The sequence below is a fragment of the Euwallacea similis genome, chromosome 11 (assembly GCF_039881205.1).
Source record: "Euwallacea similis isolate ESF13 chromosome 11, ESF131.1, whole genome shotgun sequence".
Lineage (NCBI taxonomy): Eukaryota > Metazoa > Arthropoda > Insecta > Coleoptera > Curculionidae > Euwallacea > Euwallacea similis.
The window spans coordinates 735265-755988 of record NC_089619.1 but is presented as its reverse complement, the minus strand read 5'-3'; the positions used below and the strand labels follow the sequence as shown (position 1 = coordinate 755988).

The 20724-nt window shown below is 35.9% G+C and overlaps 2 protein-coding genes across 2 annotated transcripts in view; one reads left to right on the top strand and one right to left on the bottom strand.

The window, feature by feature from the left end:
- LOC136411947 (uncharacterized) overlaps positions 1-20724 on the top strand; it is a 103344-nt gene that overhangs the window by 35105 nt on the left and 47515 nt on the right. Inside the window, exons 3-6 of the mRNA XM_066394746.1 lie at positions 11293-11360; positions 12430-12651; positions 14971-15237; positions 17188-17608. Coding sequence (XP_066250843.1) covers positions 11293-11360; positions 12430-12651; positions 14971-15237; positions 17188-17608 — 978 coding nt within the window. The remainder of the gene's footprint in view (positions 1-11292; positions 11361-12429; positions 12652-14970; positions 15238-17187; positions 17609-20724) is intronic.
- Positions 1536-8899, bottom strand: LOC136411973 (putative inorganic phosphate cotransporter). Its single transcript, XM_066394799.1, has 9 exons — positions 8705-8899; positions 5410-5552; positions 5202-5354; positions 4979-5138; positions 4705-4925; positions 3807-3962; positions 2563-2695; positions 2264-2502; positions 1536-1764 (listed from the first exon to the last, which is right to left on the bottom strand). Exons 1-9 carry the CDS (start codon positions 8757-8759, stop codon positions 1558-1560), a joined length of 1467 nt encoding a protein of 488 aa, XP_066250896.1. The 5' UTR covers positions 8760-8899; the 3' UTR covers positions 1536-1557.

Sequence of the window (20724 nt, the reverse complement as noted above, 5' to 3'; positions counted from 1 at the left end):
GCCCCTACATATAGGGTTCGCCTTTGGCAGTGGACACAATCCGTATATGGAAAATTACAAGTTTAATGTATTTTTGAAGTTTTTATTTTTGTTTTGTGGGAAAACCTGATACTGTAAAAAACAAAGCAAACGATCAGAATAAACATTAAACAACTTGATCGTGTAATGGTGCGCTGATGTACCTATTATCTACGCAATATAAAATAGTTTATTATTATTATTTATTAAATTTGTTAATTTTTCAGCAATTTAAAATTTACTTTATCAATTTATGTCAAATAGTTTTGTAGATAATTGAATTTTAGTAAAGCTCTACAAGTGTCGAAAAAGTCGTAAAAATCAAAATTAATCAAAAACGGTTGAAAACCGGTACTATGTTATATTAAGAAACTTATGTTCATTTTCAACAAAAAGCACGTTTTCACTAAAAAAACTCTCATATTTCATTTAAAAAAATGAAGTAAAAATCAATTTCCGGTTTAATCGGAAGTCGTAGCAAGTTGAAAATATTTTTACAATGCCAGGTTTTTTTCCATAAAACAAAAATACATTAAAACTATAATTTTCCATCTACGGATTCCGTTAACTCCCAAAGGCCTGTAATAAGTCATTTCATATTCATAAGAACATTTCCTGTGACTATCAGCAAGTGCCTTTAACAAATACAAGATCGTTTATCAATGAACTGCATTTATGCATGATTTCGAACACGTTGTGCTTGTTTCTGGCCAATCAAGACACCTATTCTTGACACGTGATGAGTTTCTAGTACTTCCATTTTTGATATAAGGATTTTCGATCGCTTACTAAAGTGTAAATCCACTTGGAACAAGTAGAGTGATCTGTAGAAATGGTTACAATGTTTTTGCGATCTATTCGACGGAAAAAATGTTGTAACTGACGAATATATTAACGAGCGAATATTAGCCCCAACTTTATTGTCTCTATTAAATATTCTCGATTATTAATCGCGGTCATTAATACAATTGTTCGTTAAATGACTTGTTAAAGAGGGTGAAAAATGTAGACTCGAAGGAAACGATTGCATTTTTAAGAACTTTATGTGCGTGTTCTTAATTTAGTTCATTTCATTCCTTTAGGTGCGGTAAAACAGAGGCTAAGACGAGATTAAAATTTTACCACGTGAAATCCTGTGTGCCGCTAAAAAACGCTCTGTAGAAGCTTCATAATTTATGTAGAATTTTAAAATGAATTCGGCAAGAGGGCTAATCCATCATTTTTCCTACTGCCTACAGACTTATTCCGTCCCCCCATTTTATAAACTATCCGGACACAAAGTTTAACACAGGCGATGTTTTATAAATTATTAATGCCTCGTATAAAGTTTTAATGAAATTCATAGAAGAATTAATGAGTTAATAATGTCGGTTTAGCAGGAGAGTGTCCACTACAGTAACTTTGAACCGCAGATGGTGTAGAGTGAGGAAATTGATATAAAATTTAGTTAAAACGAGTAAAGTTTATTTATTTTTTAGCGATAACGAAGTATAACAATAAAGAATTTATATAGCTGAATAATACTGAATAATATAGCGATCAACATGCCACGTCATTTTCTTCAAACCCTGGATTGCTTTCGCCTTGATTTGATTTATCCTCTTTAGTTTTGCGCTCCATCTTGATTTTATCCACATCATCCCACCACTGCCTTTCGGCGGAGCAAAACACAATGAATACGATTGTTGCAGCCGATCCGATAATCGCCGATAAGAAGAATGTGTATCTCCAAGAGAACCGGTTACCCTAAAATAATGGTCGTCAGGATTTTGTTATACCTACATAGAAGAATTTTTCTCCCTCACATGCAGGAGGAAAACTTTCTAGAAAGTGAAATTATCAGCCGCCCAAAGTCTCATAAATATACCAGAAAATTATTGCAAGGGAGAAAAGTCATTGTTTCCCACGCGAACTTTTTAACTCCCGGCGCAATTTACTACTATTCTTCTCTTTAACATTATTCGAATAAAAATTCACATAAAAGTACACAGCGGAAAAAACGCGCTTTTTCAAAGTTGATCACGTTATCGTTGGACTGAAAGCAGCACTTTTCCTCCCTTGTGTAATAGTCATTCACCTAACAACCGCTGAAAGGGGTACTTTACCACATGCCGATCGCAGCTAACCGACATACGCAACGCTAAGCAGCAGTCCAGTGTGATAAAGTGTTTTTTACCCTTGAAATCACTTTGTCACACGCTCACATCAAAATAACTATTTCCTATTAAAGCTCTCTAATACTGACCTCATCAACCACAATAAAGTGCACCAATATTGGCGCAAAGATGGCAATCAGCTGCCCGATTCCGTTCGAAATCCCTGATAAAATAGCTGCATATCTCGGTGATAGGTCAATGAGATTCACTATGTGACCGGAAGTTACTGCTGACGATGCAGTGTAGGACACAATTAGTAGTACTGCTATGAGCACTCGATCCTCGACGTATGAGAGGGACAGGAATCCTATTGACACGGAAAACATGCCTAGAATGAGAGAGGCTAAGTTAGCCAAAACGTCGATGTTTCACTGCAACAGAAACGCACTAAACCCTTGGAAAATTCTTCTGGAACTGCGGGTAGTTATCCACCCCTTCCTTATGGTGTATCCAGCGATGGGGCTGTAGAGGAGCGATCCAATAAGGGCCCCCACGGTTGGAGCTGCAGTAAATAAACTGCTCTAAAAGTTACAATTAGTTTAGTCGTTTTTCCATCAACGTGCTTTTAAATCTATTATTCCATAGAACTGTTAATAGTTATTTACGTGCAGTAGGTGAGTTTTATCATCAGTTCTTAACGAACGAGGCGACCTCAGGAGCCGCCGCTGAATCATGCCAATGAGTACTGTAGCAATACCTAATGTATGCGTGTTTTACATTATTTTATATTGTTGCATAATTTACAAAGGATATGTGCCACAATTGAAAAAAATTATTGTTTCTTGAAAAAATGGCGAACTAAATTTTTTTTCACATTTATCAATTTGACCCAGTTGGGCTCAATTAAGCATTTATTGAAACCTACTAATATCAAATACATGTGTTTCATATGCAAGGCGAGGTTTTTTTTCGATGATTAGTGAAGAGATTTCGGAGACTAGCAGTTACGAAGTCAGTTAAACGGAGAAAGAGTTACAGCTTTCCGAGATCAATTTAAAGCCACCTTTGGTTTTTTGAAAAAAGTCAATGGCTTACTAGATGTTTGACAAAAATCAAATTTTGTCGATTTCTTTCAATCGATCTAGCCGTGTAATTATTGGTTTTAAAAAAACTATGTAAATACGAATATTGTAGATAATTTTTGCTGTAAAAAAGACAGATTAACTAGATTTTTCTGACAGCTGTCATTTTTGAGATATGGCATAAACTTACTTTTTTTTGTAATGAAAAGTATAGTAGATTAGGATTTATTAACAAAAGGTATTTTTTCAAGCTTTAAAATGGTATCAATAAATTGATAGTTATTTCTCAGAATGGCGGACTTAAAGTCTTTTTTTAACCCGATATCGCAATTTTAAGACATTTGGCCATGAAACGGTTCATATTATTTTATTAGTTGTTTGACATTGAGAGTTAGCATCATTTAAGTCAGATATAAATTTAAGTTTTTGAATTGCTTTGTTAAATTGATAATTGAAATGCGTTATTCTAATGAACAATGCCCACGTTTTCTGTCAAACTCGGAACACCCTGAATACAAGAAGCCATCTATACCCTGCAAATACTGAAAAAAATCTAATTTAGCTTCCCATTTATTCAATACTTCTTAGTAAGCTCCCCATGCGCACTTACATCTTTAATGTTCAACCCAACAGCATAGCTCAAGTAGCTCGGTAACTCAGCAGTTAAGAACGTAGTGGTCCAAGATTCCCCGACGGCCGCAATGATTACTGCCCAATACGGTACGGACCTCATAATGGCCATCCAAGGAATTGACTTCTTGTCTAACTAATAACATGTTCATATACAGGGTGATGCATTAACGATGAGACAACCGAAAGCTGAAGATACTACACGTCAAATGATCACGAATGGACAAAATATGCCTTATCTGAAAGTTAGTAGTTTCAGTATATTCAGGATGTTTAAAGTTAAAATTTTAATTCATTTTTTTGCCATTAGTCTAAAAATATCTAAGTTAGGCACTCGAAAATTTGTAAAATTATTTTTTTTAGGTGAGGAATAAAATGTTTTGCAATTTTCGCGTTGCTAAAAGAGAGCGCCGCTTATGGTCAATTTTAGAGAATTTACTGTTAATAACTTTTTGTCCTGTATTTTTAACATGAAATTTCATTCAAAATTTGAAAGGGCGATAATTTTTCCAGTAATTAAGTATTCTTATGTCATTTCGATAAGTCGATCCGTTTTGGGAAAAAACTATTTAACTAACACTTTAATAAGACGAGAAATTAAACGAGAAACAAACCAAGTTTATTTTTGCTTTCTAAAACACATGAAAAACATAGTTTTACAAACTTTCAAGTATTTAACTGAGATATTTTCAGAATAATGGCCAAAAAATGAATTAAAATTTCAACACCCTTTATATATCCGAAATTATCAACTTTCAGATAAGGCACATTTTCTTCAATTGTCGTTCATTTGACATGTAATATTTCCATCTTTCGGATATTTCATTGTTAATGAATCACCCTCTAAACTCGATCAGAGGATTCAACTGCGGCCATACCAAGTGGTCATTCTGCTGGCCGAGGGAATGCTCAATATATTTTCGCTCTTCAGTACTTATACTGGAATGGGCCGCCGGGGTTTCGGCGCTGAAAATCACCCAGAATATGCACCATACAAAGCCCAACAGGGCAAATAAATAGAAAGCTGCAGGCCAGCCCCATAAGGAGGCCGATAGATACCCGGTTATTACTGAAGATAGTATCGCCCCTACTTGATAGCCTACAAAGGGGTGACAGTTGGTAAGGGGAAAGACCCAAGACTGCATAATGGACCTGCGAATACAACGGAGCTCCAGGATGATAATTCGTGGGGCGGGAGCCACCTTCCTAGCACGCCATTCATACAGGGTAACAGAAAACCTTGAAAGAGACCCTGTACAACCCTCAGAGCCATTACTCCGTTCGCTCCAACGTGTTGTGCTGTCACTGGTATCTACAACGAAAAGAAGATTTACATGTAGCCCATTAAGTCCGTAATGTGATCACTATTTCTTACCAATGCTGACGACAAAGCATTCATAAATGTCGCAACAAATAAGATCTTTTTAGTTCCAAATTTATGAATGAAATTTCCTGCCACGAATTGCAAAACTGCGTAACTCCAATAGAACGAAGACAAAATTATATTGGAATTGTCCCACTTGTAGTACTACAAAACAGCTTTAATAGTACTAATATAGCAGATTTTCCTGGCGCTGACTTACTGGCACGTCAGGATTGCTGGAAGTACCGTTCGTAGTCATGGCCACGATACCAATGGAGAGACAAAGCCTCATATTGAGCATGATTACCAGTAGGAAGAACAGAAGAACGATTTGAATGTACCGGATTTTGATGCATCCTGAGCCTGGAATAATGAGTTTTATAAGCCCATTAGATTATGGTTAAAATAAGAGATGCTTGAAGGGTTCACCCTTCACTGCATTGATCTTAAAAGGCCCCTTTTTATTTTGGTTCTTAGAGCTGTTATGACTTTCCTTTGTAATTCATTAACGTCGATGGGTACAAATTTATACATTAAGTTCTTCATAATTTCCCATAAATAATAATCTAATGGGAATAAATCTGGTGAGCGTGCTGGCCAACGTGTGCCTTTATTGTTTGAAATTAGTCTATCAGATAATATTTGAACTCTATTGCTGATCAGTAACTAAGTTAATATTAAATATAATATTAATTATAATATTAAAACACTGCTAAATTTATTATAAAAATATTACTGAAATACCCGGAATTGCCATAGACAACCATTAAGATTGAAATTATTTGAACCTCTTTCCGCTCCTAGGTCTTATTTTCATCAAATGGCTCGATAAAACTTCAGTAAATAATAAAATAAATTCTCATTTTGTGACAGACAGTTTTTCTCCACAGAAAATTGTAGCGGAGTGTTTCCGGAAACCGCTTTTTACACCACCTGTCGCTTTTCCGAGCTTTTTCCAATGAAAAAAGAGAAGTAAGACGAAACAAACTTTGTGGTTTGTTGTAGTAAACTTCTATGACAATATCTATAAAATAGTAAATAATATAATATACAAGGTATCCCACCAGGAATCGCCATTAGGTGTGTTGAGAAAACTTTGAGTAGCAAAGTTACGAAAATTTAGTGTTTTGGTAAAAGCCTTAGGGCGATCTCATCTGACATATTTTCAATGACACCACGCTTCCGGTACAACCGGAAGTGTGGTGTCGTACTTGCTTGCTTGCTTATTTTAAATGAAACTTCTTATATATTATTACATTTTTGGATTCTACGTTCAATTTTAATGCAAATTTATTAATACATTAACTTTCTTAGAATTAATAGTTTTAAAGAAAAAATTACTCAAAAACAAGGTGCCAAGAGTAATCAAATATGAACATAGGTTTGTTTTGGACGTAATTTCATAATATTAGGTTGTGTAGTATGAAATGAGTAGATTCTTGAAATGCCACATTCAACTGCGAATAACTTCACTCTAAATCTATATTTGGACTTGACTTTTTTATGTGGAAAAGGCACATTCTTCCTCTTTCGATCAGAGTTTAAAGTGTTAAAAATTATTGAAAACTTTTATTTTTATAAAAAATTTTGTGCAGCCATGCAAAACAGTGAAATTCGTGTGTTAATGAAATATGAGTTCCACCGTGGAACCACAACAGCTCAGACGGCTCGCAATATTAATGATGTGTTTGGTACTGAAGTCACTTCACAGCAAACAGTATCTCGTTGGTTCATGAAATTTCGTTCTGGCAATTTTGACCTGAACTAACCTGAACAAATGAACCACGTGGACGACCTGAAACTCAAGTGGATAACGATTATCTGAAAGTGTGGAAGCGTGGTGGAAGCGAATCCACGTCAAAGTGCAAGCGAATTATCGTTAATATTCAGTGTAACCAAAAAAACAATATTGACTCATTTGGCTGAAATCGGTAAGGTGAAAAAGCTGAACAAGTGGGTACCGCATGAATTGAGCGACATACAGAAAAAACGACGTCTCGAAGCTTGTTCTTTGTTGTTCTTTGTTGTGCCGGTATAATAACGATCCATTTTTGAATCGGATTGTTATTTGCGATGAGAAATGAATCCTATATGACAATACCAGACGTTCATCGCAGTGGTTGGATCAAGATGAACCACCAAAACATTGTGCGAAAAAAAATCTTCATCAAAAGAAGCTTATGGTGTCCGTTTGGTGGTCCAACGCAGGTGTCATCCATCACAGCTTCATGAAACCTGGTGAATCGATTACGGCTGATATCTACTGCCGACAACTGACCGAAATGATGAGGCAACTGACGGTTAAGCAGCCAAGATTAGTCAATCGAAGCGCACCGCTATTGTTGCACGACAACGCTCGGCCACACACCGCACAAGTCACCTTGGCCAAGCTACAGGAGTTGGAATTGGAAACTCTTCGTCATCCACCGTATTCACCCGACTTAGCACCCACTGATTACCACTTCTTTCAAAATTTGGATAACTTCTTGGTAGGGAAAACATTCAACTCCGACGAGGCTGTCAAAGCTGCCTTCCAAGAGTTTATCGACTCCCGGCCTGCAGGCTTTTACAGCAGGGGAATCAATGAACTTCCCGTTAAATGGCAGAAGTGTATTGATAATGGTGGTGCATATTTCGATTGACAATAAAAACATTTCATATGAAAAAAAATGACTAAAGTTTCAATTCAATTCTACTCATTTCATACTACACGACCTAATATATCAAAATAATATAAGGGTTTTATTTAAAATGTTTAAGTTTTGATCATTTTTTGATGTCCAAATTGGCTCTACTTTTGTACGTACCCTATAGAAAATATTAGGCAAAGGTTGGCAGTATACTAAAATATACAACTTTTACCGAATTGTGGCAAAAAAGAAATACAAATTACCATTCCGTTCGTTAACAATTGACAATTCTGCACACACCTTCATCTGTGCACTTTCAACATTTAATTGCATATATCTCGGAGACTATTAATTCTAAGAAAGCCAACATATGGATAAATTTGTATTAAAATTGAGCGTAAAATCCAAAAATGAAATAATATGTAGGGTGTTCCGTTTAAAATAAACAAGCATCGACTTCCGGTATAACCGGAAGTATGACGTCACTGAAAATATCTTAGATGGGGTTGCCCTAAGACTCTTACCAAAACACTAAATTTTCATAACTTAGCTGTTCATAGTTTTCCCAAAACGTCAAATGGCGGATCCCCGGGAGGACACCCTGTATATTATTTATTGTAAATTTTATATTTTATTTTAACTTTATTACAAATATTAATTTATGATAAAATATGTGGATTAATAGGGACCTGTTACACCATAGCACTGAGGTATTTCTAATTATGCATAACCGAATAATGAAAAGATTTGCAGTTTGATTTTTTATTTCATTACAATAAATAACAGATAAATACATTAAGGTTATTAAATAACCAAGTCACTAGCTACGATGTTCCGATATTCATAATAAGCGAAATTAATGCATTTGCCACTTCATTAACTAACCTGCATCCTTTGGAGGTTCCTCCACCTCCAACTGCACACATTTCCCATCTGGCATCTCAAAGACACTTCAAAACACCAAATTCGAAGCACTTCAAAAAAACATTATTTTGAAAATAATTTATCAGCTGACATTTATCAATAAATTACCGATTAATTTATCTTTCCATTCATTAGTTTTTATTAGCGATTTCGGCAATTTGCTATTGGACTCAACGTGAGATGTAGTACTGTGGTCGTACCCAGTTCATTCGAGTATCATCTTGTGTTCCTATCAAGGTCACTCTTGCGTTGACCCACGCGAAAAAATGCAGTACCGTATTCGAGCTACCATATGAAAATTTACAAAAAGTGGTTCTCGCTGCTGGAATATTTATTATCTCTTATGGTAAATACAAGTGACTGGTATTTCATGGGTTGTCTGATAATGGGCACTATCGCCAACTACTTAAACCTTCATCTGGTTATTTCCACCAGGTTTTGAACAATTCTCATTAAAACCAGGTTATTGGGTAATCTTTTTCACTGATGCAGCTCTAATAACAAGTGTTGTTTATTTCATACTGTCCGGAAAGATCTGCTAACCCTGTGCTGCACTACACTAATTGGCAACTCATTGGAGTATCTCATATTGTATTGTTGCAATTTTCCTGTAGCCCGATTCTGTATTCTGAGCACTAGAATGCTCCACGAGGAATGACGTCAAAATAACATAAGTTATAGATATTTACGAAGGAAATTTCAAATTGTTTATCAATTATAGTTCAACTGACAGCGTCCGACATAGGTAAGACGCTGATATACCGGTGACAGGACAGGCGCGGTGGGCATGCTCAGTGGTAATATGATTGGACCCACCCACAATACAGGTCCGGCTCGTTACGCTTTTTCGACAAATTATGGGACTCGCGTGTGATGGCGCCACATACCATATACGGTGTGGAAATTTTGGATGGAACAGTCCATATAACTAAGATGCCGAACATATGCAACCAAAATCCTCGGACAAGTCGATTTTTATTTTTTCTTACGATTTTTTTTATAGTAAATTCAGGTATACAGGGTAATCCGAAAATCAGGTACGATCACCAACTTTGCTTTTTCAAATGGAAACACCTATTTTTTATTCCATTTTTGAATTCTACGCAAAATTCTAAGTGTGTTTCATGTAACATGTCCCATACCATAAGCAACAGGTCTCGAGAAATTTACGATTGAACATATCAAAAACTAAAACTTTTGATTTCTTTTAAAATTTCTTTAGTCCCAAAAAAGACCGATTTAATACAAAATAAAACAACAAGCATCAATTAAATTAAATGTTCAAATTGGATCCCACCTACTTCTTAACAGTAAGCAAGACGATGAATGAACTCCTGTTTGACATTTTGAAGTATTGCAGAATTATTCTTATGTCATTACGAATTATTTCTTTTAAGGCTTCAATAGTTGCTGATTGGTTAAAATACCTTAATCTTAAGATAATTCCATAAAAAGTAATCCAAAGGCATGAGATCAGGTGATCGTGCCGGCCAATCAGTTACCCCTCGTTTCCCAATCCAGTGTTCAGGAAAAATGTCATTTAAATAAGTCCTAACATTAACGTGGTAATGAGGGGGTGCTAGTTTGTATTAAATTGGTCCTTTTCAGGACCAAAGAAATTTAAAAAGAAATCAAAAGTTTTAATTTTTGATATGTTCAATCGTAAATTTCTCGAGACCTGTTGCGTTTAGGTATAGAACATGGTACATCAAACATACTTAGAATTTTGCGTAGAATTCAAAAATGAAATATAAAATAGGGATTTCTATTTGAAAAAATAAAGTTGATGGTCGTACCTGATTTTTGAACTACCCTGTTTACATTAATTTACCATAAAAAAAACCACAAGAAAAAATAAAAATCGATGTGTCCGAGAATTATGGTCGCGTATGTTCGGCATCTTGGTTATATGAACTATTCCATCCAAAACTTCCACACTGTATAATCACAGAAAGTTCAGTCGACCTCCAAGCTTTGATTTGGTCAGATCAAAGTGCAGTGTTAATACAAGCTACAGAGCTGTGTGAATTTTCCACTTATTAACCACCGAAGAATTTTGAGAGAAGTTGGAGAAAAAAAGGTTGTTATGCAGCTTCTCCTAGCATTTGTTCTGTTGAAAACTGGGAACTAACCTGAACTAACGTTCATTTATTTCAAGTACATTAGATCTGAGTAGTCGGGTACCATTAGAGCTGGTAAGAACCTTTCGCATCGAAACAGATTTTAAAAATTCCCATACAAATTATATTGTCGTTTATATGTTAACTGTAGGGTCCACCTTAGTTTAAATATATGGAGGTCGATGTAAATAAAGGGCAACACCCGGGGAGTGACCCGTGTAGCTTTCACAAGCGAATTATACATTTTGTTATATAAGATGATCAATAAACAGAATCCCAAGAAAAGTTGAAATTTCATAGGCGTGTCTGGGCTCTAAATATTTCCGTTTAGTCGCCTGCTGAAAGATTTGTTCAAATAATCACCCATTATTAATTGCAATATAATCGCGTTCATGGTGAACATTTATACGATATTTCTTTCTGTTTCAGAATTAACTGTAAAGCGGAAGGCAATCCGACAATCAATAAAGCAATATTTATGTACGCGGTCTCTGCAGGTAAGTTTTAATTTAAAAAGATACCCCGATCCAACTCAAAGAGACCTGAAATGAAATTTTCGAGTTGCATATTAGTTGAACGTGCCTTGAGCCTCCATCTCCACAAGAAACATAAAATAAGACAAATAAGAAATATAAATAAATAAATAAATAAAATAAAAATAAGAATAACCTAAGGCAGTCAACCACGACAGTGCGGAGCCTTCTTAATGATGTCAAACGAAATAATTCGATGTTATCGCAAGTGGGCTGGCCTATGCCTTACAACCATTGGCTAGATATAAGGCTAGATAAACCGCTTTAGTAAGTTTATCTGGTGTTATAAGTCGTAATGATAAAACCCTAGTAAAGTAAAGTCAATCTGCTTTGTAGTATCACGTGTGTTCTCGCCAAATTGTCAATCAAACCATATGCATTTTCATCGTACAAACTTGTACCGCACTGCAGTATAGTGGGTGGCAGCCTAAGAAGTGCATGGCAATTTAGCTTGGCACTGGGCCATATATGTCATTTAGCTGTTGGAGTAAAGAAATAAAACTACTACGAAAATTGTATGGTAGTTGTATATGTCGGAGATGTAATAGTTCATCAATTATAGTATTAGACTGGGGCAAACTGACAGAGTCATCTAGGGATGTAGCACTGTTGAACGAGATTACTACTACTGCTGCTACTAGATGGCCTAATGTCGGGGAATCCCATTTTAGACTGAGATATCTCCCGGGAACTGAGAAGGAATGCAGAAAAAGGATTAGTCGAGATACAGAAAGGCAGAGACGCTGTAGAGTAGTAGCAAATCCGTTAGTTTGTCTTTCTATATTTTGATATCACATTAACATTTCTCCACCATTCCAAATATTCATAATGTTATTCCGACATATACACTATTTTTTGTTTTTGGAAATCATAGAGAAAAAAGCATGGTTCCTAATTAAACGCATCCCACACAATGCGTCCAGGAGAAAGAGTCCCAAAGCAGTCGCATACATTATTTTCAAGGTTGTGGTGGTCGTGCCACAATGAGCTATCTTGGGAATAATATACTATTCAATGCTCAATCTTTTTTCAGACTGTCACCTGAACCTACGACCAGATTCGGCTACTTTAAGCAATAGTGACTTGCCCAAAATGTCCGAATGCCAAATATGGTTCCCATCCCCGAATGATGGTCATGGATTAGTTGTCGAACTTACTCGCCTTAACATCCCTTGCAGCAAAGGATTTCTGTATTTTTCTGGGCTTAATCACACGCAGCATATGCATGATGGCCGATTACTCTATAAGTTATGCGGTAAGTTTAAAACTTCTAATAATTCTTTATTATCTAAAAACAGTTTAATGCAATACATATGGTGAGTCGATTTATGTTAACACTTAATATAAGATGAATAATGTCACAATATCAATGTCAACCAATAATGTCAATGTCAACCATAAATATCAATGTCAACCAATAATATCAATGTCAACCATAATACTAAGTTCACCCTTGACATCGTATACAAATATTGACATTGAAGATGCGCTGATCATTTTCATCATCTATTATTTAGCTGTTTTAGAAAAAAAGCGAGAAAACAATAATAATATCTTTAAAGCTAGTGGTGGAAAAAGATATATATTGCTTTCCTGTAAAAATCTAATAAAGACCAATCCTCTCCTTATAGTTTTTTTTGTTTCGTATCTAACCCGCTTTCTTTAGCACAAAGAATCAGCCCTCAAGCATTGCTAAAAAGCTCGCTTGAGTTCGCAAAAGTTTGGATCATGTTTTTTTTTGTCATCGTTTGTGCTTTTAATACATTTTATATCGAAGTGGACGCTGGCCACAGTTTGCGTTTGTTAGACTTTTGTCCTCTTTTATGAATAAACTTACAGCAGCCAATAAATTTCGTACGAGGCAGCACACTCTAAAACTGCAGTCGTGTTTGGCAAATGCACGAAGCATATCAGCTTCCAACTTTTGCCGACATTCTCAATTTGAATAATATACCAGCTGGTTTAGCATAACGTTGGCAATCCGACTGATAAAGCCACTTTTCGCTTCGCAGGTATTCCGTAACAGTTTCCGCCATTTCCAGGAAAATTGCTGTTTTTAGTCATGCAAGGTTCCGTTGTTTCCTCTTTCTGGGCAGCGGTTTTATGCCAACTAAATTGTAAGTACCTGATTTTCCAGTGGCACTAAATAATAGCGCACTAAGATGCGAATTTCATGAGGCAACTCATTGTCGCACTTGGTTCGCACCAAGGTTCCAAGTGACGAATTTTGCAATGAAGGGACGCAAAATGGACATTATGGGCTATGAGCCATTTTGACATGTAATGCATCATAGTAATTAGGAAAAAGGCTGAATTGAAGAATGTGAAAATCCAAAATCGCAGTTATTAGGGAAAACTGTGACAAAATATTTCTAATGCACTCATTGCGAAAAGAGGATTTTTGATATTTACATAAATACATAAGCTGGCCGCCGCATTCACCAGATCTATCCCTATGAGATTTTTGATATTTGCGCCACGCTGCAACTTTAACATGTAATAATTATTGATGAAACTAAAATTCACTACAGGGTGAAAAGTCCACTGTGCTGGTTGCGATCAATAGCCACCGTCACTATTAATTTCTTGCTGTCACAGTAAATAAAATATTGCCCACCAGGAGCATATTCTACTATTATATTAATAATTGGTTTACGTCATTACAAATCAGGAGCAACAAATGCGAAATTAACTCACTTTTGCAGTCCAAATTTTAAATCAATTTGCTCTTTGCCTGCATTAAATCAAAATCGTATTTTTTGACGCAAAATATGCTTCTAAATAATACTGTATGTGTTTGGGTTTAACCAATTTGCATAGCGAAACATTATTCGATATCTACGTAAAACTACACGTAGCACTCATGTTTATTCCATTTTCATAAAAATGGAAAGAGAGACACTGAGTCATCAGGCCTTTTGAGGCTTTTACTTAGTTCCCCGCTTTATCTTGCTAACCAAATATCATTTTTATTTATTTTCTCTAATTATCCGCTTTATTTTTCTTGACTATTATGCTCAATTTCATTTTCTATCCATCTGTAGTAAACTATTGCAATTAATGAAGTAATAAATTTACATTTTTTCCTAATTGTGTTATTCACTTGAAAACTTTTTATTGTATTGTGTACTGTTCTGCGTAAACGCTAAAAATTCCGAGCTTTAACCATGAGTCGGAAAACCGGCACAAAGCCAGATAAAAGGGTTCTTCAGCATTAAGAGCCCTCGAAGGCTTTCGAGGAAATCTTAAGTGATTTTTAATAAATGCAGTAACACTCCCAACTTCCTCTAAGAAGGACGGGAGTACCATTGAACATACATTGACATACGATATAAAATATATTTTAAAATACATAAAAATACAACTTATTTGTTGCTTTTATTTTTTAATTTAACTGAAATTTAAAAATTGCCATTTATATTATACAGAGAAGTTCTGATGGCCAACCATGTTGCAAACAACAAATGAACCGTTTATACCTACCTACTCGTACTCCTCAAAATTCTGTTCCCTTCGATATTTAAGCAATGTGGATTTTTATCATTATTTGTCTCACATTAATAATTCTTTCCAGGTAAACTCGAAGAACTCCCAGAAACGGACCGCAAAATCTATTTTCCGGAAACCAACAAGTCCCAGCCTTCCATCCACCTCCACGGGAGTCCAATCTTCGCGTTGGCCTATCGTTTAGTGGATATCTGTTACAACATCACTTTCTTTCACAAAGAAGGAACAGTGGAATTGAAACCTACAGGAATGTTACAGTGCACGTTTAGAATTTACATGCCCTACGGGAACAGGATCGCACTCAAATTGCTGATTGGAGACGGCCAAGCAAAAGGTTAATAGTTAGCTCACAGTTAATTTAATTGCTCTACGACGAAGTTGGTTAGTACGAAATTGGGAAATTGACCATTTTCTCAGGACGTCAAAGGGTTGTGGTGGCAACTTCAATTGAGGATCACCACAGCCGTATTGAGGCTTGATTTGACGCTTAATAGAGACGTTTTAAGACTTATTCGCAATGAAAGATTTTTAATTTTAATTTCAATTAAAAAAAAAATAATTACAAAATTTACATAAATTAAATTTTAATTTTACATAAACTAATTCTTGATTTTAAATATGTTAAATTAAAAAAAATAATTTTTTTCATTCAATTTACAAGGAAAATTATTCTACACTACTTGTTCAAAGTTAATGCTGTTCATCCTTTAGATTTAGATATTAAAAAAAAACGGAAGCGTAGTGAAGACTATTTAAAAAAAGAGATATTTTCTGTTGAGAGTCGCTAAAAAATCAGTTTGCGGAAGTCAAGTAGTTGGTTTCGATTCGCAGTAAAAGATGATCAGCTATCAAGCGAGGGTGATAAATATCCAAAACTGTTAGAGGCCGACGCAGAAAGGTTTGAAAGTTAATCAACACAAATCTAATTAAGCCAGCCTGGAGGGATATATCCCCATTGGTTCCCATTTTACCGACTTAATGAGCTTGAGAGTAAACTTCTTATAGGTTTTAATAGGTTTAGCTCTAGGAAATATTAAATTGAATTTCTGTGGTTATTATTTTGTTTGTTTATTTTGTTCTTTCTGAATTGTAAATTTTTGTGTTTTCTTTCTTTTTTGGGGTGTTTTTTGGATTTAATTTCCGGTTAATTTAGGCAAGCTTACTTTAATTTGATTTTTATACTTTTTTTGTTTACTCTAAGCAAATCTAGTGATAAAATAAATTGTATATACACCGCTATTGTGAGGCACTTATGATCCTCACATCTTAGACCCCTGAGGGTTGCGCGCTTGAATATTTAAGCGTAATGTTCAAGTTATAATAATGCACTTATCAACCTTGATGTGTAATATTCGATTATTGAACGATATTATTATTTTATAGCATTGTAAGCCTTTGAGGGTTTATATTAAATTTTATACAGGGTGTTGAGCGTTTAAGGGCGAATCGGATTTATTTAAACTTTGGTCATTTTAAGCACCTTTTTAGAACTGAATTGGGGAAAGTTACTGAAAAAAGAATGTTTTAGAATTTACCAATACTTCCCAATAAAATGTTGATTTTCCGTCGCGATGCTTTGGCTTTTTACGCCAGGTGATAAATTTCACCACCTTAAATCCATAAAGCCGGAAGCCATTTCCACCCTCGGTTCCACAGCTCAATATTTCACATTTATATGTTCTACTCCAAAATAAATTAAAATTATTTCCCAAATGGCTTTGTGGCAATTATAAAACTTTATGGCGAGAAAATACGGATTTATTCGTTTTATTTGATCCTAATATGCTTTAAATGTAAATTCAAATTGCGAGAAAATGGCTCGAAGTTTTTGGGAATTGGAATACATAACACGAATTACCCGAAACTGAGGAGGTAAAGTTTATTAATTTGTTTCTTCCGAATTTCCTTAAACTTTCTTTCTTCTTCTATTTGAAAGTTTATAGTGTTAAGCATCCAAAATAAGACAAAAACCAGTCTTATGCAGCCCAAATTCAATTTTAAGTCCCCACGTCAATGCACTGCTAATCATTTGACCTTTACAAGGCTTATGCGTAAGGCCCTCAACAATATTATTCGATTATTAACCTTTGACATTATCTGCCTGAAAGGAAAATTGCTTTTCCAATGGGGCATGTTTTATTTCCACTTTAATGGAAAAGTGTTTTTATGTTGAATATTAAATTCAGGAAAAAAAGTAATTGTTTATTTACACCGCAGTCCCTTCGCTCAAAGCACTGCTCTGAAAGAGCTCAAAGAAATATTCATCACTAGTGTTTCTTCACAGAGAAAATCCAAACCATCCAATCGCAAAAACTACCGAACTCAGCCTGTCCAGGCCTGCTCACCCAGCTCTACGATGGCAGCTCTAATTGGTCTTACTGCTCTCAAAATGGCGAGGAACAAAAAGAGATAGAGGTGGTAACCAAGGAAAACAAGGCGGTGCTGACGGTGACTCGGACATCCGAAACGTCGTCACAAAGTGTGATTCGTCTGCGCATGTCCTACCGAGCGGAGCCTATTGAGGACGTGGTGCGCGTGTGTGAGTTTGGCTGGGTGGCGATGCGGCAATTCTGCGTTACGGTCCTGGATTTCCAGAAACTGTCCTGGGCTAAAGCAGAGGCGGAGTGTGTGTTACGCGGGGGTCATTTGGTGAGCGTCAGAAGTGAACGGGACCAACGAACACTAAACAATTTACTTTCGAACAGGTATGTTGATTTATCCCTAGGAATGTTGGCCGCTGTTCCACGCATTTCTCCAACTCTAATTTTAATGAAGCACTTTAAATTCAAGTCCCTTATCCACAAATACATTTCTTTTTAAATAAGTTGTCGACTTGGCAATAATGGTGATGATACCGTTGCCTCCCGCGGGAGTGTTTTTTGGTTTTACTGGAAGTAATTATGGGTGCTGCAATTTCCCCAACAGCAGTTGCAAATTGCTTACATGAGAGTTACTTATAAATTATGCCTGTTGATGTTAGTCGTTTTAATTATGAATGTCGTTGACAGGTCGAAATTTCACACTAGATGAAAAAAAAAAATTAAAGAATTGATGAGGTTTTTCTCGAGGAGCTTTTGAAAACCTTCACACAGTAAATATGGGACCTGTAGACTGACGATGAAAAGAATATCAAATGTACAACGTTAATGAAAGCTTTAACTATGAAACTGACATCGTCAGCTGTCAATTTAATAGCTTCAGCTGTGAAATTAACAACTGCAAAATCAATTTGACAGTAAACCTTTAGCAGTCAATTTGTGACAGCTGTAGCAGTCAATCTTTGATAATAAATTTGGCAGCTGAAAAGAGGACCAACTGGGACATCATCAAGCATGCGTAAGTTTCTGTGGTAAACACAGTATGACAAATTAGCTAATTAATAAATTTCAAATTTAGCATGAAATACCTGTATCACTTTCCCAAAGACTCATGTGTTAACTCAATTCACTCATTAAAAATGCCACAAAGCATGTACAACAGCCCCAGACGGTCGTAATTCCTCACTGCATAGTAAGACTTAAATTGAATTGCAAGGAAATTTCATTCCGCGTTCGAAATATAATTTCTTTCTCTCTTACCTCTCCTCTCTATTCCCTTTTTCCTTGATTAAAGCATTCACCCTGGAGAAATACTTTAAAGTACCGAGAGTTAAAACACTCGAAGTTCTTTTTACTTAGACTTCCATATTTTGCATCTCGGTCGCTACAACTAAAAGTAGTTTAATAAGAAAAGGATGAAGATAACCCCTTAGACGTTCACAAAACTAAGAATTGAAGCTGAAAGACGCACCAAGATAAGTAGGCTGAATTTGGGTACATTATAAGGTGGAGTTGCACTCCACAAAGTTCACTAAAGTTAAGTTAGATTCAGAAACATTGGAATTCTAGCTTGCAACGAATTTCTGGCAAAAGGTGGAATTATCCGGCCATAAAGACCATAATGCGGCATGGCGTGTCAGCAATACCGCAAAATGCAGTTGCGAACAAAGGTTATTGTTTAAAGGTCCCAAATATTCAGGGAATTTGTAAGAGTGACCTCACGGACTCTGGAACAAGGAAGGCACACAAAACTTTATAGTACAAATCTCGATCGAAGTTTTAGCCGTGCGTACACATCAATATTAATTTTTTATTCTCATCTGTCGCTGTTTATAATACGCATGAGCAGGTAGTCTCGTCTAAAAAATTAGGTGAGATAAACTTTGTCTGCTTAGTCATGCGGCTAACTACTTGCGCCGTAGCAACCAGAACTAACCCTAACATCGGTTTTTGAGTCCAAATCGTGTGTTTTCTAAGAAAGCACCGGCTCGCTTAGTGACAGAAGAAAGTACCAAGTGAAAGGAAAGAATATAATAGAACGTGCAACTTTCCCAAGAATCTTGACGACTCACGTAAAGGGGAAAGGGAAAAGATATAAATCACGTCATTGCTCAGTCATTTAAGTCTTGTTTACGGTTTCTCTGAAAACGAGAATTAATTTTTGAACCTAATTTTCGATATTTTTCTGTAACAAAAAGGAAAATTGAAACGGTGAGAACTGATTCAACCATTTCGGAGCAAGCAAAAACTTTCATGCAGAATACATTTTTCTCGTAAAATGAAAAATAAGAAACTTTCTCCCCTTCGCAACTCCATCCGGGTACATGCCGTATATTCATCAAAAGATTAAGTGCAAAGTAGTAAAGTAAAAAGTAATAGTCTTTTAAATCTTAAAAAATGATATCCTGAAAATTAACGTTTTTGACATTTTTCCTTCTTTGCTAGTCCCCTTTAAATGTAAATGTATAACAATCACACCGCTAATACTACAGTCACTGGTATCTGGTGGTACCTGGTAGGTACCTGTTTCTGTTTACATACCCAACCCTTCCACTTACTTGTAACCATATTCAGCGTAATCCACTATTACCACATTGGGCGTCAAAAATATATTGTCATTACTTCTAAAACATACCTCGTACGAACATGATACATCGTTTTAATAATGTTTCTACCACGATTTTATGTATATCTATTTCAACCGATTTCGACGAGGATATTTTTTGATACCTTTGCGTTTGAGTCCAAATAACTGTGAAGCTAATTTTAAAAAAATCTCTTTTCATTTTCTTGTATTCTATTAGGTCGTGTAGTATGAAATGAGTAGAATTGAATTGAAGCTTTAGTCATTTTTTTTTCATAAGAAATGTTTTTATTGTCAATCGAAATATGCACCACCATTATCAATACACTTCTGCCATTTAACGGGAAGTTCATTGATTCCCCTGCTGTAAAAGCCTGCAGGCCGGGAGTCGATAAACTCTTGGAAGGCAGCTTTGACAGCCTCGTCGGAGTTGAATGTTTTCCCTACCAAGAAGTTATCCAAATTTTGAAAGAAGTGGTAATCAGTGGGTGCTAAGTCGGGTGAATACGGTGGATGACGAAGAGTTTCCAATTCCAACTCCTGTAGCTTGGCCAAGGTGACTTGTGCGGTGTGTGGCCGAGCGTTGTCGTGCAACAATAGCGGTGCGCTTCGATTGACTAATCTTGGCTGCTTAACCGTCAGTTGCCTCATCATTTCGGTCAGTTGTCGGCAGTAGATATCAGCCGTAATCGATTCACCAGGTTTCATGAAGCTGTGATGGATGACACCTGCGTTGGACCACCAAACGGACACCATAAGCTTCTTTTGATGAAGATTTTTTTTCGCACAATGTTTTGGTGGTTCATCTTGATCCAACCACTGCGATGAACGTCTGGTATTGTCATATAGGATTCATTTCTCATCGCAAATAACAATCCGATTCAAAAATGGATCGTTATTATACCGGCACAACAAAGAA